Source organism: Hippopotamus amphibius, chromosome 2 (genome assembly GCF_030028045.1).
Source record: "Hippopotamus amphibius kiboko isolate mHipAmp2 chromosome 2, mHipAmp2.hap2, whole genome shotgun sequence".
Classification (NCBI taxonomy): Eukaryota; Metazoa; Chordata; class Mammalia; order Artiodactyla; family Hippopotamidae; genus Hippopotamus; species Hippopotamus amphibius.
Window position 1 is genome coordinate 54,949,140 of NC_080187.1, and position 21,358 is coordinate 54,970,497.

The 21,358-nt window shown below is 46.7% G+C and overlaps 1 protein-coding gene across 1 annotated transcript in view; it reads left to right on the top strand.

Annotated features, from left to right (window-relative positions):
• The first annotated feature begins 20,665 nt into the window (after nucleotides 1–20,665).
• ZNF395 (zinc finger protein 395) overlaps nucleotides 20,666–21,358 on the top strand; it is a 41,836-nt gene continuing 41,143 nt past the window's right edge. The window contains exons 1-2 of the mRNA XM_057721543.1: nucleotides 20,666–20,682; nucleotides 20,975–21,075. Coding sequence (XP_057577526.1) covers nucleotides 21,038–21,075 — 38 coding nt within the window. The 5' untranslated portion in view covers nucleotides 20,666–20,682; nucleotides 20,975–21,037. The remainder of the gene's footprint in view (nucleotides 20,683–20,974; nucleotides 21,076–21,358) is intronic.

Genomic DNA, 21,358 nt, shown 5'->3' on the forward strand with positions numbered 1-21,358 from the left:
GGTCCTGCGCTTAGAAAACTCTCAAGCTTGGTTTAATGCTCTTGACATTCTTAATTTCTGAGCAAGAGGCCCTGCGTTTTCGTTTTGCACTGGACCCTGTAAATTATGTAGCTGCTCCTGAGTGACCCCGCAGGTGTAAACTATTCTTTGGGAATATTTGTAGGTGACATAGAGAGGGCAGTACCTTGTCCCAGGGGCAAAGCGCAGGTGAAATTTCACTTAGCCTTGGGCACGTGTGTTGCCAGAGGGTAGTGAATGGTGGGTGGAGGTTACCGAAGCTGTCGAGTGAGGGTAGATTTACAGAACAGGCGAAAGATGGGTTCAAGGCCTTTGGGGCGGCAGACTTAGCCTCGGACAGGCAGCGGGACGGGAGGAAAAGTCAAGGTAGAAAAACAGCCAAGGCCAAAAAGGTGAGGGGACAGGCTTATTACAAGCCAAGCGCCGACTTGAAATCTTGTCTGGTCTCCAGGACTGAGCAGGCCTTCACGCTCCGGCGGGTGGAGAGCCTGCAGGACCAGACGCCGGAGCGCGGGCGGGGACAGGGCAGCCACCCCGGCGCAGAAGCGCGCGCACGGCCCGGAGACGCGATAACCATCCGCTGGCCGAGCACGACTCGGGGACAAAGAGGCCGTGCAGGCCGCGGGGAAGGCAGCGCGTCCCGGCTGCGGGGCTGTCCGGCCTCGCGCTCCCTCCTCGCGTCCCCTCCGCTCTCCCCGCCCGCCGGCCGCGCGCCCGGGGCGGCGCAGGGAGCACTCCGTGGGCCCGGGCACGTCCGCGCCGCCGCCCTCCCGGCCCCGCGCGCCCGGAGGCTGAGCTGGCGGGGAGGGGCCTCGCGCCGCCTCCGGGCCCGGGCGCTTCCGCCGGCCGCAGCCGGGCTTGGGCGCCGGGCCCGGGGGCAGACGGAGCGGGGACGCGGGTGGCCCCGGGCCTGGGCAGCGGTCGCCCCGCGCGGTCTGGGGGCGTCCCGGGCGCAGACGAGTCGGGACGCACGAGGCAGGACGGCCCCGGCGGCGCTCGCTCGCGGCTGGGAAGGAGCGTGCCGGAGCCCGCCCTCCCCCGCGTCGACGCCGCCCTCCCCGCTTCGCCTCGGCCTCTCGAATCTTCTTTCCAGCTTCCAGGAGCTCGCCCGAAGGGCCTTGCGGCGGCTTCAACACTTTTAAGAGGGGGAAATTAGCCTGAAGGAAATTAACCTGATTGAAAGAATTGGGAAGGAAACAGGAGATTGAGGTCGGTTTCAACCTCCCCCTGCCACCATATAATCAAAGTAATATGTACTTACTGTATAAACTGTGGCAAGTACAGAAGTGTAACTAATTAGACCAAAAAAAAAAAAAAAAAGAGGACCCATCGTCCCACTAACCCCCCCAAAAAGGGTTGACATATTAGAATATTGCTTCATTCTTTACATAATTGATAATTCTATGCAAATTATTTAGTATCTTGCTTTTCTGTGCTTAATAGCTTACAAACATTTCCCATTTCCTTGAACACATTTTTATGGTTCTATGCTAACATTGTATAGCTGTAGCAAAATGTAACCATTTTCATTTTTTAAAGAGCCAAAGGATAAAGATATTTTTAAAGTTCCTGATTTTTAATATTAAATTGTTCTCCACAAAGACTGTACTAATTTATATTTCCAGTCCCACTGAATGAATGACCAGTCTTACTACACCCCTGCATGTTGATCAGAGAAAGACACTAGGGCCTTGAATAGGTAACCCTGTCTCTCCTTGGCACCAAACCTCTGCCCCACCTGCCTCCTTGCCTTTTGGACTCAGACATTCAAACTATTAGGGACTTTAGCCAGTTCTTATTTTTCAGTTTCCCCATCATTTTCTATTCCCCTAAAGCTTTGAAAGGATAGCACCCAATCAGTATCTTAAAGAGGGCAGAGAAATCAGCCAGAAGTCTCTCTTGTAGAACCCTGCCCTCCTGCCTCCAGCTGAGATTCCTTCAGTGTGTTTCCTCAGGGTTCCAGCCTACTAATAGATAGGGTGGCTCCCATGGGATCAGGCCAATAAGAAGTCAAAGCTCAGGTGTTAAGTAATTATTCCTATTTAAAAAAAAAAAAATCTCTAATTCCCTGAAGAAACAACCTAAGTACCAGTAGAAGGATGAATGGCTAAAGAAGATGTAAAATGTATATATATTACATAGATACCAGATATACATAATTCAATCTTGAGGGCATTATGCTAGGTGGGATAAGTCAGACAGTAAGACAAATACTGTATGACATCACCTATATGTGGAATCTACGAAAAGCTGAACTGGTAAAAACAGAGTAGAATGGTGGTTACCAGGGGCTAAGGGGTGGGGGAGGAGGGGAGATGTTATTTAAGGGTACATACTTGCAACTAGTAGATGAATAAATCCTGGAGATCTAATGCTCAGCACAGGGATTACAGACAATAATATTGTATTATAAAGATCAAACTTGTTAAGAGACTAGATCTTAATTCTTCCCACCACAAAAATGAAATAATTTTTATGATGTGATCAAAGTGTTAGCTAATGCTACAATGGTAATCATATTGCAAATGTATCAAATCAACATGTTGTGTACTTTAAACTTACACAGTTAAATGTCAAATGTATTTCAATTTAAAAAACAAGACCTTAGAGAATAACATAAATTAGAGAGAGAAGCAACATTGTGCACACAAATGACCTCACTCTCACCTCATCCCACGAAAAATTAAAGTTTAAATGAACAAATGCTGTAATAAAGGTGAATGCAAAATACCAAGGGGGAGGGGGGTGTGGAATCTTGAAAACTGAATGTCTCTCCATTCAGGACTGCTTGGCAAGTCACAGTCCTAGATTCCCCAAATCAGAGTGGCTGGAGGGACTCTCAGTGACTTTCTGGAGCTTTGGCATTGCATAGTAAATAATAATAGCCACTCTATTGAGCACGAGCTTGCATGCTCTGAGTGTTGTCATACTCACCCTTTGAGGAAAGTAGTATTATGGCCCTCATTTTACAGATGAGGAAACTGAAGTCAGAATGGTTTGTCTGATTCCTTGATACTCTGACAGTATATGTTGCTTTCTCTTTTACCCCTTTGCACCAGTGAAGAGAGAGAGTGAGAGCAAGTTCTGCACTTTTTCTTAAATTCTAAACCCATGTGTACCATGTCAACCCAATCATAGCACAGCACTGATGGGATCAAAACATAAAGCAGCAGCAACCACTTTTCATGCTTACTTCTATTTGGCTGCAAATTTGTCATCGTGTGGTTTTACCATATTCTATCCATTAAGCTGGGCTGCATTCCCAGCACCATAAATTCAGCTCACTTCTGTTCCTGCACCTGGAGCCTCCTGTTCTGGCCTTATCTCTGAAGTTAGTTATATTCATGTATTTGCCTTGCATATCCCATCTGGGCCACTGGCTTTGTGATGTTTTTAAAAACTGCTTTAACTGTTCTTTCCAGAGTGGATGTGTTGTTTACTTCTTCTTTGGGGTTTCCTTAAGACAATTAACCAGTGTCTTAGCATCACTAAATCACAAAATGATTGAATTTTCAAGCTAGAAGAGAGCTTATCCAGTGTCTACTCATCATTTTAAAGAGGAGGTCCTCTGGTCACTTTTCTAGTTGAGTCACCAAGGCTAGGACACGGGCATCCCGTGCTTTTTCCTGCAGCCTCTAATCACTGGCTGTTTCCTTGGCTCAGGCTCTCCTGAGCTAGCTTCACGATGAGAAGGGTAATCCACCAATGCCCTTAGTTTGATCAGAGGCCGCTGTATCTTGGCTATTCAGGGTGATTGCTTAGCCAATCTTGAATTCTTGAGCAATGTGGATTTTGCCTATATTAAACTCTGCAGAATATCCTAACAAACTGTTCCCTCCCCACCTCCCCCCACCCACCACGCTGCCTTGCTTATGGGATTTTAGTTTTCCGACCAGGGGTTGAACCCAGGTCCTTGGCAGGGAAAGCAAAGAGTCCTAACCACTGGACAACCGGGGAATTCCCATAATGGGTCTGCACTGGCTCCGCATCTGACCCTCAGTAGTATGACAGGGAGAGGAGCTGGGATGAAAGCAGACCTTTCAAAAATCCTACTATTTCATGCACAAGGAACAGAGCATCCCTCCTCCTGGCCCCAGCCTTAAAGCTTCCTTGGAGCTGGCAACGGGTTTATTTTATTCTGCTTTTCAAATGATTTAAAATTTATTTTAAAAACTTACCCCAATCATACAGCATACTAACACCTTCACAATTTATTGTCAGTTTGTTTTTGTTTTCATTTTTAATTTTAAAAACATTGTGTTATATTTTTATGTAACTTACTTCAGTTCTGCAATTTGCTTTCCTCCCTTTTTGTAAAGTGTATATGTGTGTGTGTTTATAAATACTTATATAATATATATGCCTATATAATTATTATATATATTATGTAATATATATACACACAGAGAGATGCAAATATCAAAAGTCTACAGCTTGAACTCCCAGAAACTGAACACACCCAGTTACTTGTATTCAGATCAAGAAACATTTCCATCACCCCAGAAGCCCCCCTGTATAGAGCTTTCTGTTGTTGTTCTTTCTTTCCTCTTTTCATAAATTTGTCTGATGTGAAAATGGATTTTTCTTTGATTTAGAGGTGGCAGACTCCCCAGCTTCCTAGCATGTAGCATGTATACAACAGAAGAAATATGTCTTTCCTTCCTAGTCTTATGAGGTCAACTTAAAATCAAGTGCATTAAAAACTTTGGCTTCTCAGGAGAAAGCTTGAGGGTAGATTCATAGATTCACACATATTTAAATCTGGAAGGGACTTTGGAAAGAGGACATTTTGGTCAAGGCATTGGCCCTCTCAAGTGGCAGATCTAGAACTGGAGCCCAGGCCTCCCAACAAACCACCATTATTGCTTGCATTGTTAATGTCATGTAAATAGCCACAACTCAGAGTGGACAGACCACAGGAAGGGCAACTTCAGGAAGATTTCCTGTGGATAGTAATAACACTGTGGCAAACCCTGAACAAGGGTATAGGTGGTTCCCCCTCCCCCATTCTCTGGGAGAGAGCTTTGCTGCCCTTTGGCTGCTTCCTGAAATAGTCTTGGACACGGTCCTTAATCCCATGGTTCCCAAATTGTGTGCCATCTCACCCCAGGGTACTGCAGAAAATTCACAGGGCCTCCTTGGGATATTTTATTTTATTTTTTAAAAATGATTCTTAAGAGGATTGTAATACTTTTTTTTTTTTTTTTGGCTGTGTTGGGTCTTCATTGCTGCATGCACGGGCTTTCTCTAGTTGTGGAGAGCGGGGCTACTCTTCGATGCAGTGCTTGGGCTTCTCCTTGTGGTGACTTCTCTTGTTGCAGAGCACAGGCTCTAGGCTCTCCAGCTTCAGTAGTTGTGGCGTGTGTGCTCAGTAGTTGTGGCTCGAGGGCTCTAGAGCACAGGCTCAGTAGTTGTGGTGCATGGGCTTAGTTGCTCTGAGGCATGTGGGATCTTCCTGGACCAGGGATCGAACTCATGTCCCCTGCACTGGCAGGTGGATTCTTAACCACTGCACCACCAGGGAAGTCCCAGGGATATTTTAAATGATTGAGGGAAATGCATACAGTGATAGGTAACACCGGTTCCACACTGTATGCATTACTAGTTAAAGGAAATCCACAATTTCAACATAAGGTTGCATTACATTTGTTTCGATGACATCCTATCTTTATGGAGTTGGGTTTTTTTTTGTGGCTGCTGTGTTAAAAAGAAAACTGATGGGGAAAAGGAAAGGAGGGTGCACAGTCTATTCCGAGGTTTGAGACATTTGCAGAGCTCCACAGGTGCACAAATTTCATGAGAAAGTAATTGTAGTTATTTAAGAATAAAATAAAAAGATCACTTTCAATTTACACACATTATTTTTGCAAGCAACCACTAACTTGTTAGGACATAAATACTTATTAAATTGTTTGGACCTAACTGCTTGATGAATGGACACATTAGGTATTTCTTTTGGCCTAGGGTCTCTGTGAGCCTTTGCCTTAGACATAAGGCCAGGTGAGACCAGGCTCTTTAAGTTTTCAGCATCCTTAGTCCTATATGTCAACAGATGTTCAGCTGGTGGACCAGAGTCTAGGATGATTTTTATACAGACAAGAAAATTGTCTCAGAAAGTAGATCATCCAGGAGAGGCAGATCCAGGTTTCATGGGGCCTGAAGCTTATACAATTGTTGGAGCCCTCTGTATAGTCAATAATGCACAATTAGGGGTTCAAAATTGGGTAGAGGGCTTGCCAGGGGCCCATGCAAGGAGTCCTGATGCTTAAGATAAGAATAAGACTAGAAAAGATAAGAATAGAAAGATAAGAATAGATAAGAATGGAAAGATAAAAATAGAAAACCAGGGATGTGAAAGCACTCCTAGAAATGTGAGCCTGGCTGGGTCATCTTCGCACTTGACCCTCTCTAAGAAGGAACCTGAGAATGGGAAAACAATTTCTGTATCCTCTCACTGGAAAGTTGCGACAGGGGACTGGAAAGGGCTTTGGCATCAAAGCTGAGTTTGAATTCCAGCTCCACCGCTTCCCAGCTCTGTGATCTGGGCAAGTCACTTAAACCATCTCTGGTGTTACTGGAGCAATAAAACCCACACCCCGCAAGATTGTGAGGGTTACATGAGAGATCACAGATGAAAGTGCCTGGTCTGCAGCAGGCACACAAACTCTCTTAATCTCCCTCGCTTTCCTCTGCTCCCACACAGATATCATGTATATTTGGAGACAAAACAAATATAGACAAGCTGGGTGGTGGAGTTTCCTTCTTGTGTGGGTAAATTAAGTAAATGCACATATATGGCAAGCAACTGTCTACGAAAGATGCAAATCAGACCAAGTTGGCAGCTATTTGCTTGGTGTCTTGTCTTGGTGCAGCGCCTAGCTCAGTGTCTATTTTCAGGGGTTCCCAATTATCCACAGACCAGGGCTGAAACTCTTTATCCTAGTATTTGAAATTTCCCCAAATCTCAACTTAACCTTCTGGGAATTCCCTGGTGGTCCAGTGGTTAGGACTCCGCACTTTTATTGCTAAGGGCCTGGGTTCAATCCGTGGTCGGCTAAGATCCTGCAAGCAGCATAGGCCCCCCCCAAAAAAGAATTAAATTTAACCTTCTAATATACCTCCCCCACTCCCCACCCCCCCCACCCCCCCACCACCCCCCCCCCCCCCCCCCCGCCTCTATGACCCAACCCAAACCTGTCTTCTAACCAGACTGGTTTCTTCACTGACCTTTAAATATCTACCACGGCCTCAGGGAAAGCCAGGAATTGTCTCTCCTCTCCACAGTCTTGAATCCTACCCATCCTTTAGGACCAGTCCCCTCTCTTGCAGTGAGCATTTTCTGACTGATCCCAGGCCCTGGGGATTGCAGTCCTCCAAACTCCTACCACTCCTCCCATTGGAACCCTGCACTCAGGAATTAACCACACACTGCCTTATTTTGTTTTATAGCTTTTAGGGAGTTTGTTTTTCCTTCCAATTGCGTTGTAAGTTCAGTGCAATGTCATGGAAATAACATCAGACTGAAAGCAGAGACTTGGCTTCTGTTTCTAACTTTCTGTATAACCCCGGGGGCAAATTAACTGAGAAGTGAGGGGGTTGGATAGGGAAACTCTAAGATTCCTTTTCTTAAAATTAGGACCCTCTGGCCAAGGCCCAGTTCAGTGACACGCATGTTATAATTTCATTTAAAAAACATTTAAACATTTGTTGATGATCACTTATTTCCAAAGCACTGAGCTAGGTTCTAAAGGATGAAAAAAAGAGACCAAAACACAGAGCGTGCTCTCAAGAAATTTACAAGGGAGGATTAGATGCACATATTCACTTGTGGAATTTATTGAATGAGGGGTCGGGAGCTAAAACGTCAGGAACTGGTGGAGTATCTGTCTGACATTCTGTCTGGTAGTGGCCTTTGTCTCCCCCTTGCACTGTTTGAATCCCACCTCTGAATCCCAGCTTTCCCCCCTTCCAGCACCCCACCATGCACACCGTACAAGGGCAGAGCTCAGAAGCTCCCTGCCTCTGTCCTCACTCTGCCACACATCCTGTTCCCCTCCTTAGAAGTCAGCTGTGCTGCTCTCAACCTGGGGAGGCCCCAGCCAACATGGCTCCCCTGCCTCTGCCCTTCCAGTCACTATCTGCTAGAGCCTGAAGTCACTCCTCTAAAGCTGAGCCTGGCCTGATAGGTTAATCTGCCTGCAATACCTAGAGGGAGGCATCAGGAAAGAGGGATAGGATATGAAGAAACCCAGCACAGTGGCTAGCCCAGAGTGATTTCTTTGATGGCTTTGTTACATGCCAAGTGCTGTCCTAACTTCACCTATATTAACTTATTTAATGCTCACAACATCTCTATGAGGTAGGTAGTGTCGTTCTCCTCGATTTACAAGTAAGGAACTGGAGGCAGAAATCTCATGGCTTGCCCAAGATACCCAGTTGGAGGAAGAGCTAGGACTGAAATTCAGGCTGGCTGGCTCCAAGTCCAGTCTCCCAACCTCTAGATGCAACTGCCTCTCGGTAAAGGTTTTCTTTTCTGCCAGCTCTGATGTAGTTCCTGAGAAGGCAAAAGGTAGAGGGCAGATACATTTTCCCCGGGGGTTGGGGGGGGGGCTTTAGATCTAGAGGGTATTAATTGATAACCAAGGCTGAAAGTACCGGTTCACGGTAGTCAGTCTGACCCTGAGTTGCAGGAAAGGATCAGGGCAGAGAGAAGGCCTCCCTCACAGGAGGTCTGGTCTTGGTTCTGGATTTAGGAAATCTTTTCATCTTTTTGAACCTCAGGTTTCCCCACATTCAAAGTAAGAGAAAGGGAAGGGAGCTGGGCCGGGTGAGCTCGTGGGTCCCTCTAACGTTCTGGTTACGGAGAGGTAATGAATGGAGAGGTGTGGGAAGACCGTACAATACAGGTCTGTGTGTGCAGGAGTACGTCTCTGCGGGTGGAGGCAGGAAGGCGGTGTGTCTGTGCAGCAAGGAGCTTGTGAGTACGCAGGGCTCTGTGGACGGGGCGGGAAACTTCAGAGGCTCTGCCGAGTGGGGACTTGGGGGCGAGGAGTCGGGGGCGAGCCCCGCGGCCGAGCTGCACAGGGAGGCTACGAGAGGAGGAGAGCCACAGTGGCAGTCACTGGGAGGCCTAGCGCAGCGCTCGCCGGGCGAGGGGCCAGAGCGGGGCCCCAACCAGGCCGGAGGAGGGGCGGGCAGCGAGCCGCGGCCCAAGCGGGCTCGGGGGAGTGAGGGAGGCGAGGCCGGGCCCGCCCTCCCAGCCGCGGAGGCCATAGCCGCCCGGGTCCGTGCAGGCTCCGCCCACAACATGAGTCACGTGTGCGCCACGCACCCTCCCTCGGCGCGGGTTGGGGGGCGCGGGGGCGGGCAGGCCCGGAGCGGGGTCCCAAGGGAGGAGGCTCCGGGGGCGGGCTGGGGACTGGGCCCACCGCCCTCACCCGGCCCGGGCCGGCGGACGCCGCGAGGGGGAGGGCGGGCGGTCCGGGGCGGGGCCTGTCGCGAAGGGCGGGGCCTGTTGCTGGGGCTGGCGCAGGAAACGGGGAGAGGGGGCCGGTCCTACTGGCTGCCTGTCGGGTTGCTTGTTTACTCCTGGCGGGGGAGCTTTAACCCAAAGGGCGGGAGGGCCTTCGGGAAAACGCGGAGCTGGATCCGCAAGCCGCCGGAGCGGGAGTGCGGCGGAGGAGGGGCGGAAGGCGGGATTGCAGCGAAGGTGCCAAGGCCGCTGAGTCCCTGGAAGGGTCCAGCTAAAGACGTCCAGGACAGTTTTGTTTTTTGTTGTTTTTTTGGTGTGTGTGTGTTTTAAATTTCCTAGCCTGTACAGTTCCCGGCCTCCCCCCCCGCTCCCTCCCCAACTAGTTGGTGAAGGGTGCTGGTCCGCAGTCCTTTCGGCCCTGAAATTCCTTAAATGTAGAATGGGCTCCCCTCCCGGAGGACAGGGCTGTGCAGACGTGCTCGTAGGGATCCTTGCCTCCCGAGGTGGATGTCTGCGTGCGTGTTGTCTCGGAGTGGCTCTCTGACACTTTTCTTAATCCAGGAAATGATTCAGCTGGAGGATCGTCATGTATTTTGCGTGTCTGCGTGTGACTACAGTTACACAAATAAGTAAATTTTAGTTTATATTCTAGGCATCCCAGCCTCTTGAACTTCATTTTCCCATTTGTATGGTTGATGAAAAAACTTTTGGTAAAATGTAAGGTGCTCCATAAATGTATTCGTATAAAAATAGAGGACGGAGGGCAGTGTTGCAAAGCCTTCCTCAACTAAGTCACTTTTCCATTATCTGAAAAATCACCTGGTACCATACAGAGATACTGTCGCATATAATTTAATATTGTACTAGTAACTACCATGTAACCTAACCATTTTATGCCTGAGGAACTGAGGCTCAGAAAGATGAAGCAGCATGACTGAAATCACCCAGCTGGTGAAAGAGCACAAGAACATGAGTCCTTTGATTCCCAAATGCTATGCTTCCCTCCCTCCCTCCCTCCCTCCCTTCCGTTTCTGTAGTGGACATATGTTATGTCTCTCTCCAGCATTCATTCCTTTGGAACATCAGTCCTCTATTCCGTGTGCTTTTATTTCGGCTCAAAATCATAGTAACCCATCCTTCTGGCAACAGTAGTCCAAAGTGGGGCATTTTAACTAAGCAGAATCAATTAGAGTCTCTCCCTGGAACGAATATGTGAGTACTGAGAGAGAGAATTTTGTTTTCTGCTAGTGTTGCTAAATTCGGATGTCATACTTGGTAGTTGCCAGCAACAGGCTTCCCAAGTGTGTGAAGGAAACTCTTTTTTCGGGGAGGGGGGTGGGTAGTTCCTTTTGAAACAGGAAAGAAGGGGACTCATAAGAAGGGGCAAACAGAATGGGGAGATTTAGAGCACAGACCCTGACAACGGTGTTGTTTAAACTTGAGGTCTGGCTGCGTCTGTGGCCAGTACAAACTCCTGGATTTCCCAGTTAAGTGAGCCAACAAATTCATTTTTTTGCTTAAGTTAGCATGAATTGAGTTCCTGTCACTTGCCTCCAAAGAGAGGCCTGACTAATAAGTCTGGCACAGAATTATTTCTTTATCCCTCAGAAAATAATGAAAGTTGGGTGCTAGCCACAACTATCACTTCTTAAGTGTTCTGGTTCCCATGAGTCATACCAAGTGTGTGTCCCATGGATATGGGTAGGGAGAAGAAAATAGAATTCTTCCTCAATATTATTGTATGGTAAACAGGACACCAGCCAACAAATGCAAATTAGAAGTTGGATAGATAACATTTAACCTTGGGCTATTGTAACAGTCTGAATCACGAAGAGCATAAGATTGAGATCTTTGAGATGAGATTATTAGAAGGCCTTTAGTGACATGGTAAAGAAAGAGGGTCCAATAACAACTGCTCTGTTAGTGGATTCAAGCTGAAGCGTGGGAAGCGGCATGATCAGTTTTAGAGAACCAATGAAAAAGACAGAATGTTGAACTACAAGGAGCAGGGGCCTTAGGCATTACAGGATCTTAGACAAATGGAGTCCCTGACAGATCATTCTTCTTCCTCCTGAGCGATTCTGGTGATGGACAGCTAGGTAGGCCACCGAGAAGAAGGTGGTCAGTGGTCCAAGGAGAGCAGGGAAGGATGGCCCCTCACATACTTTGTCAGCTACTCTAAGGGCCTGGGGATAAAACTGCAGAGGCACCACAGAGACTGGAACTGGTCTGATACTGATACTGTTGTCATGAGAAGAAGAAGAGAAAAACATTAAAATTTCAGTGTCTACAATACCAATCCCTTGCCACTCCCTGACTTCCAAGGGGAGGATTCTTGGCCGGCTCAGTCAGCTGCTAGGTCTTTGACAAAGTTCGGAGACGGAAGTCGAGAGCAAGCTATTTCTCCACTTGAGGAAGGAGGAGAAAGAGGGGAAGGGGTAGTAAGGAGACAAAGAGAACAAGGTGAGGACAGTGGAAGACAGAAGGAGGAGAAGGGGAGAGAGACAGCTGTTAATCGGGGCAGGATTTTGGGGACAGAAGCTTGAAAACAGGACTTTTGGAAGCTGTGTTACGTGTGGTGAGATGAAATTCCTTCTTGGCTTCCTCCTAAAGAAAATGTCAACAAAACTTACATTATTTTTAAGGCTTTTTTGAACTGAATTGGTTTTTCTCCTGGCCCTGTCACCCAGATTTCACAAGTCTGCCATCAGCATTTCATCCCCCTCCTAGCTCACTTAAGGTGCTATAGCACTCCCCTCCTGCACCTCTCCCAATGCACAGAAGAAATCAGAGTGACAATGAATAACTTTCATTTATCCAGTGGTGGGCTTGCAGGTGCTAAAGTACACCATAGTGATGATTCCCAGCCATCTTGTCTCCTGGTATTCACGTCAAAGAAGCTTGGCAGGTTACTGGCTGGTGAATTTCCCAAACTTCTTTTTGGGTGATTAGTTTGGACTGGACGGTCATCCATGAAGGAGGAAGAGAAATATCAGAGGAATGACAACCTAGGATGGTCTGGGGCTGGATGGAAATCTGGTTCCTATACCTGGCAGATCCTCACTCCCACATTTGGATGCTAAACGGCTGAAAACCTAGGTGAGGTTCTAACCACTTCTCTTGCCCTCAGGAATCATTTAAGGCTTGTCAGGGGTGATCTGAGAGGCAACCAATTATACTGTGAGATGGGGAAAGTTGGGATTTGGTGATTCAAAAATTTATAAGTGAGAAGATTGTGAGTGGCCATGTTGAAAACAAGTATTGGCAAATCAGAGTGCTCCCAGGTGGACAGTGCAAAAGAGTAATTGAACAGGATTTTGTTGATTCACAGGATTTCTACTCTAATGTATTATAAGGATTATCAAGGCAGGATGCGGCCTAAAGTTAGACGATTGTAGGATAAGAGAATCACCATGGTGACTATATGGATACATTATCAAGGTAAGATTATGGGTTTCATGGGCAAGTATTTGATTGACTTTCTTCAGAAAACCAATGATCAGGAAAGCTCACTCTTTTCATCTAAATTAGTTTAGGCAGGTCTGTGGAAAGAGGAGAAACTTTTTGTCAGTAAATGATTCTAACTTGGAAAAATTAAATTTGAAGGAGAATCTAAGTTCCCGACCTTGCTATCTATACTGAAAACAAGAGGGAATTGAATAGTGTCTATCAATCCCCTTTTGCCTCTAGAGTCTTACAAACTGGTCTTGTGAAGCTGAATATCCCACTGGGTAGTGATGGAGGCCAGCCTGTGATGGATGTAAAAAACCGTTATGACTGCAGATACAGTAAGATGTCTGGTACAAACAGGGAACGGTGGCTGCTGTTTAGTTCAGGAGAGCCAGAAATTGTCATAAAATGATTGGCAGCCTTTAAAATGCTTTTGGAAACGGGCTTTTATAGTTGAGGTTTTGTCTGATTGGCTTATGGGTTTATGGATGAAATAAAAAATTTTTTTTTCATTTTGTTTGTCAAGAGGTCACTCAGGGGACTTCCTTGGTGGTCCAGTGGTTAAGATTCTGCACTTCCAATGCAGGGGGCGCAGGTTCCATACCTGGTTGGGAAACCAAGATCCCACATGCCTCAGAGCATGGCCAAAAAAAAAAAAAAAAAAAGTCCTTCAGTTACTCACCCCCTAATCCTGGGCAGTGGTTAGTTAGCAGGTTACTGGTGTGGCCCTGTGGAGGTTGTTAGTTTTTCCCAGTGCTTTATGCTGCTGTCATTCCACCGTATGCATGGTGGGTTCAGATCATCCTGTACCTTTTATATTTCACTTGTCCAGAACCCTGGCGTTCCTACATGCGCGTTCCTTGGTGGAGGAGGCAGACGAGGTCTGAGCCATACTTGACCATCTGGTGTGGTCTGGGTTGTGGCAGGCACACTGCCTTGGGCAGGAGTTTGGTCTTCCAGAAGAATCAGGAAGAGTGGCAGAATACCTGTGTGGGGCTAGTGAACAAAATGGCATGTATTTGAGGGGATGAAGGTTAACAGCTTGGCAAAATGAAACTCTGGCAAGTTCTCCAGAGAAAAGGCCACTAGCCCCTTCTCTGGGAAGCTGTGGGGGGGGGGGGGGGGAGGGTACTACTGCCATGGGAGGGAAAATAAAAATAGAAAGCTTAAGAGCAAAATCACATGACAAAAAACACAGGGCAGAGAAATAATTATTGGTTTTGTTTGGCCACACTGCATGTTAGTCCCCCGACCAGGGATCCAACTCGCGCCCCCTGCACTGGAAGCGCAGCGTCTTAACCACTGGACCACCAGGGAAGTCCCAGAAAAGGAATTATTGTTGATTGGAACCTAAGAAACTAAAATAAGGGGTGGCATGGCTGTGCGTTCCTAATGCACACTTGCCTGGCGCTTCTTTTCTTCTTACTGGTTCTTTTGCCTTTACTTTCTTTACCCCCAATCTGTTTTTCTAATCACATTCGTTATCTGGAGGGGGTGGGAGTGGGGGCGGGGGTGCCGGTGAGATGACGTCAGCCCCCACCGGGGTGTGACCCAGTCCTCTTCAGTTTCACAGTCTACGTCTTTCTGTCATTTTCCACCTTATTTAATGTAGCTTCTCTCTTAAACAGCTCTCTGTTATCTCCCGGAGTGGGAAAGCTGGCTGCTTCAGCCCATTTTAAGGACTTTCTGTGAGAAGACTGTTTTTACAAAGGTTACACTGGGGAAGCCAAATGGAGAAGGACTCCCAGTGAGATTGGGAGAGGTTCTAACGGTCTTTGTCGAGTTGAGTGAACTGGCATTTTCAGCCGGTGGTATTTTCCTGTACCTGGTATGCTGCAGTATGCGAGCCATGCTTAGATGGTCTTAAGCCTGGGCAGAAACATTTTCCTCGGCCTCTCATTCCTCTGGTCTTAGTTACTCGCATCTCTCCTGGGGCACCATGGAGGATGAAGCTGGAGTTGGTCCACCCTCAAATTGGTGCTGTTCTGGATTTTATCTTCCTGCCCTGAACGGTGAGATAAACATACTTTTAATCCTCATTTTTTATGTACTCACTAGAAAGCAGACAGGGTTGTTCCAGAATGGATTTCCTGTGTCATAGAAATCACAGAAGCATAAAAGGAAAAACCAGATGTGCACAGAGAGCCTGCTTGGGCTTACACATTCTTTCATACCCAGAGTCATAGGGCTTTATGGTCCGTGTTCCCAAAGCCAGCTCATTTTTTCCCCTTTTGAATATGTACTCTTGCTTGTATTCCCAGTTTCAGAGCTAGGAAGAAATAAGCAGGCATCTGGGTGTTTACGCACTGGGGTGTGTCTGTGGGTATCTTCACACGTGTGGGGGCTTCTTTGCTAAAAAGTATGGCTGTGCAGATCTGAGCAACTACTCCAGGGATACCCTTAAGCTTTGAACAACCAACTTGCAACCTGTCGATCCTTTCTCTTCAATGAAATGCAAAGCCCACCTCCTCCAGGAAAGCCTTACAGATTGAGGAGATCAGAGAGAAGATGCCAATTGCTGCAGGCATACCTGCAACTGACTTACTCTTTCGAGTTCCTTGTGCCTTTTAGAGGGAAAAGCTTAAAACAAGTGTTGGGTCTGTTTTTGTCGCTGGGACACATTGTGACTTTTTCTCAATCAAAAGAAAAGCATAAAGTCTGCTACAAATGCAAAATTTCCAGTATTGTCCTTTTCATTTGAGACTCATAGCCTAGACTGAGGTTGAGATATGGAAGCTGTGTTTCAAACTGTGTATGGTAGGGGTAATGGACATCCCTGGTGTGAGTGGATGAGAAGCGGAGTGGCAAGCAGCTGGGCAGCTGATATCCTGATGCCCTAATGTAGGAGGGCTAAATTCCAAAGCAACTGGTTGGGATTAAAGCAGTGGAGAGGAACCTGTTCAGGGGTAACTTTTTTGCAGTCTAACCAGATCCTTGATTCGTGATCAGGTCTTTCTTTTTTTAAAATATGTATTGATTTATTTGGTTGCACTGGGTCCAGGGCTCCTTAGTTGCAGCATTTGGGGCTCCTTAGTTGTGGCACGTGAACTCTTAGTTGCAACATGCATGTGGGATCTAGTTCCCTGACCAGGGATCAAACCCGGGCCCCCTGCATTGGGAGCATGGAGTCCTATCCACTGAGCCATCAGGGAAGTCCCTTGTGATTATTTCTTGAAGGCCTGCTATGTGCTAGACACTGTTCTAGAAGCTGGGGATACACTGTAAACAAAACGATAGTCTCTACTATCCTTGAATTTATAGTCGAGTGGATGGAGACAGGCTGTCAGGTGGTGATAAGTGCTAAGAAGGAAAATAAAGCTGGGCCAAGGGATGGTTGGGTGGTGCTATTTAGATAGGTTAGCAAGGGAATGTCTTTCTCATCAGAGTGCTTTTGAGCAGGGACCTGAGTCAAGTGATGGTGCTGGCCATGTGGATATCTGGCGGAAGATCTTTCCAGCCCAAAGGAACAGCCTTGAAAAGCCTGAGTTGGAAGTGGGTCTAAGGAAGAGCAAGGGGGCCAGTGTGGCTGGCACTGGGGGAGCCAGGGAAGACTGATGGGTGGTGGGGCCAGAGAGTTGACTGGGGGCCTTGCATTAGGAGTGTGGAGTCTTACCCACTGGACCACCAGGGAAGTCTTTTTGTTTGTTTGTTTGTTTAAATGTGGTGTTGAGTAGAGTGTAGGGAGGCAACAGAAAAAGAAGGGAAAGCCTGTAGGAGTCTATTGTGGAAATCCAGCTCCGAGAGATGGTAGCCTGGCTAGTGATAGAGGGCTGGAAATGAAGGCATGTAACTGATTCTGGGTATATTTCATAGATGGAACCAACAGGATTTTCTGGTGGATTTGATGTGGAGTATAAGAAAAAGAAAGGAGTTAAGGATTAAAGAAAGGACTCCAAGGTTTTGCTTGTGTCTTTGTTTCCTGACCAATTAGAAAAATGGAATTGCCATTTACTGAGATGGGGAGAATCTGATTTGGGAGGGAAATCAGAAGTCTGGTTTTGGACATGGACATTTGACAGCCGATCCAACATCCAAGTGGAGGTGTCAAGTAGATCACTGGTATTCAAGAAGCCAGGTTAAGGACTTCCCTGGTGGCGCAGCAGTTAAGAATCCGCCTGCCAATGCAGGGGACACGGGTTTGATCCCTGGTCCAGGAAGATCCCACATGCCTCGGAACAACTAAGCCTGTGCACCACAGCTACTGAGTCTGCGCTCTAGAGCCCATGAGCCACAGTTGCTGAGCCTGCATGGCACAACTATTGAAACCTGTGTGCCTAGAGCCTGTGCTCCAGAACAAGAGAAGCCACCGCAAGGAGAAAGCTATGCACCACCACGAAGAGTAGCCCCTGCTTGCCACAGCTAGAGAGGGCCTGCACGCAGCAACAAAGACCCAACAACCTAAAAATAAATAAATAAATACATTTATATTAAAAAAAAAAAAAAGAAGCCAGGTTAGGTATAAAATGAGGCTCTGGTGGAATCTGAAAACTCAGTTCATTCCATAGGCTACGTCCTGTTCTAAATAGTTAGAAAGTCTTTACCAGCCCCGACATCTTCTGAGCATCTGAGGCCCACTTCCAACTAGGGATTGCCTGGACTATGGATGGAAAAGCTCTAGTCACTCCCCAAGGTTCAACCAGAAATTCATTATTCACCAGTGTCGGGCTTCCTAGGTGGCACAGTGGTTAAGAATCCGCCTGCCAATGCAGAGGTCACGGGTTTGATCCCAGCTCCAGGAAGATCCCACATGCCGCGGAGCAACTAAGCCCATGTGCCCAAAAAAAAAAAAAAAAAAAAAGATCATTATTCACCAGTGTTTATCAACTGCCTACCCCGTGCCAGGCACTCTGCCAAATGTTGGGTATTCCATGGAGACAAGACACACTCCTTGTCTTTGTAGGATGTTCAGCATTGTGCGGGATTAGGACAAGGGAATGGAGATTTTGGTACAATGAGTGGGGGGCGGGGGTGAATATAGGTTCTACTGGACATAAAGGAGAGGCACCTAATCCAGTCTTGGAGGTCAAAGAAAGTGCTATCTAAGCTGACTCCTGAAGGATGGGTAGGGACAGCCAGATAAAAAGATGAGAGAGGAGGGTGGAGGGTGTTCTAGGTGGAGAAAAGAGCGTGGGTCAAGCAATGAAAAAGTCTGTTCAGGCAAAGGACAGAAGTTCAGTTTCACATGTATGGAGTGCAGAGTGAAGGTGGGGAGGCAGAGAGAGGCAAGTAGTGGCTGGAGAACTAATTAAGAGCCCCACCATGAAGGATCTTAATGAGCAATGCTGGGACTTTATTATAAAAGCTAGAGGAAGCCTTTGAAGAGTTTGAAACAGAGGGAAAAGGCTGGTGTAAAGTACGGGTTGGAGGTAGGCAAGCCTGGAAAGAGTTACATCAGGGGATGGGAGACAGTGGCAATTTCAGACTCTTGGTGCCCTGAAAATCTCCTGTAAATGTGTCCATATAATATGAGACAAGGCCTGGGTCTGCTTTGCTGAACCCCAGCTTAATGGGAGATGCTCTCTGAGAAGCTAATTACTTTAATGGAAAGGAGGTACCAGATACCTACATTTTAATTGGGGGCCAGGGTGTGGGAAGAAGCAAGGTGAAGGGCAGTTCTAGGATGGGACAGCCTCCAGGGAGGGCAAGCTCTACTCATGAGAGGGCAGGGGGTGGGGGTGGGGGTGGGCGGATGGAGCCAAGGTTGGAAACCAACCAGTTATAGTGTTTGTAAGCACATCTTGCTTTATGTCCTGTGTCCTATGCAGTGTGTGTTTAGGACAGGGCCTGGAGTCTGTGTGAAGGTGCTGAATGCTGCGTGTGTGTTTGGGAATGGATGTTTATGAGGGAAAGTTCTGAGTCTGTGTTAATGTGCAAAACTCTGGAATGCATACTGACAAGTACATACCTGCAGTCAAAGGGGATAGTCATTCAGTATATGCTGTAAGAGAGCACATGCCTTTTGATGGCCTGTCTCAAACAGAACAAGCTCTGGGTTCTGTTCAAATTTAGAGACTCTGTTGCTTCATGCTGCTTCACTCACATAGTTGTCAAATGAATGATTGTTCCCGTTTTATTAAAATTCCATCATTTTAGGAAATATATAGTTTGGGTTACAAGTTTGAACTGGATATTTTAAGAAAAATAAACTCACAGTCAGGCACCAATATCCATTTACAAAGTCTAGCAGTTTAAATACTGGAGTGGAACTTATATGCTAGCTGGGGTCCTATCTCATGTCAAACACTTTCACTATTTCATTTCATTCAACAAACATTTATGGAACACCTCAGCCAGTCAGCACTAGGTATTGTGGTTATTTTTTTAATTAATTAATTGGCTGCGTTGGGTCTTTGTTGTTGCATGTAGGCTTTCTCTAGTTGTGAGCGGGGGCTAACTCTTCGTTGTGGTGCACAGGCTTCTCAGTGCGATGGCTTCTTTTGTTGTGGAGCACATGCTCTAGGTGCGCAGCCTTCAATAGTTGTGGCACACCAGCTCAGTAGTTGTGGCGAATGGGCTTAGTTGCTCCAAGGCATGTGGGATCTTCCCGGACAAGGGATCGAACCCGTGTCCCCTGCATTATTAGCAGGCAGATTCTTGACCACTGCGCCACCAGGGAAGTCCCAGGGTATTGTTGCTGGAACTCATTTCCCTCGCCTCTGTGCCACCTTAGTCTGGGTGCTGCAATTAAAGCTTAATTATATGCTAGCTTGTATTGTTCCTTAATTGTTGCATGTGCATTCATCCACTTCCAACCAGGCTGGATATTCCTTGGGGGCAGGGACTATATTATAAACTTAAGGATAGGTGAGGGATATAGCAGAGAGGTGAATCTGCAGAAATGAGTAAACACCCACTGTTTGAGGAAAAAGGGAAACAGAACTGAGAACTACTCGTGAATTGTAGTAATACATAATATAGGATACCTTAATAATAAGGGCGCATACATTGGTTGTTAAGTAAAATAGTCCTTTAATAATAAAATATAAAATTCTAATCTACATTTTCATGTTAAGGGAAGGCTTTGAATATTAATATAATTGCTGTGATCCCCCCAAATGCTTTCATTCTTGTTCTTTTGAATGCAAAACAAAAATGTCTCCTTGAGGATGGTAATTAAAAGGTAGAACCAGTCTTTGGTGAATTATTTGATGGCACGATTAGCCTATAGCAGGATTTCTCAACAATGTCACTATTGGCAATTCAGAACAGGTAATTCTTTGTTGTGTGGGGCTGTCCTGTGCATTACAGGATGTTTAGCAGCATCGTTGGCCTATACCTATTAGATGCTAGGAGCACCACTGCCCCCAGTTGTGACAATCAAAAATATCTCTAGACACGGCCAAATGTCTCCTGGGGGCAAAATCGTACCCCCCCCCCCCCCCCGCCCGTTGAGAACTATAATGTCCTATAGGAATTTGGTTTTTTTTTTTTTTTTTTAAGATATTTTTCTTATGTAACAAATGGTGGACGATGGGGGAAGGGAAATAATATTTAGTGTTTATCCGGTATGAGGTAGGCACTATATATATGTTTTTTATTTCATCTTACAGATAAAGAAACTGACGTTCAGAAAGAAAAAAACCTGCTGAAGATCATAAAACTAGTTCAGCAGTAAAATCAGGATTGCAAACCAGGCTTGTCTGATTGCAAAGCCTTTAGTCCTTTCCTGCACACTCCCCACTGCCTCTGCAAGAAAAACAGCATACCTCAAATTGAAGGTGAACTGACTGCAAACTCAACAAGTATGTCCAAAAATATTTTAAAACTTTTGGGGGGGAGGGGATGTGCTTCTTCTACCCTTTAAATTTATTCGAATATGACTCTATATGCCCATACATAGAGGCACTGGGGCCCCCACTACCGTTGTGGCTCTGGTCTTATCTCTGAAAAACATAGAGCAACACAATGGAACAGCTTCAATTCTCCTTGTTACAAATTATACAAAAGCCAGAGCCTAACGGTGCCAAAAGCAACTGGTATTGTTTACATAAGGGCTGAAAGCTAATAGTTAACTTTCTCTCATGTTAATTCCAGAAACAGTAAATAACGCCTCACTTTACAACTACGAACGAGTGAGATCGAGTAAAATGTCATAAGATGGAGAAGAAAACATTAAAGCAAAGGAAGATGGAAAGGTTGGTTCCGACGTTCCCTCCTCTCGCCTTGCGCTCGCTGCGCGGCCTGGGTCTCGATCGCCCCCGCCAAGCGCCCGCCGGTAGCGCCCGGAGCCTCCCCGCGGCCTTTCCCGCCCTGGGGCGAGCTCGGCCTCTCTCACAGAAGCCCGTCCCAGAGCCCGGCCCGGAAAAACAACAGCAAGAAACTTTGGCGGTTCAGTGAAAACAGGCAAACCCTCAAGTCTGGTTCGGGGCTGCAGCCGCCGGGTCCGATTTGGGGGTGGGGGCGGGGGCGTCACCACTC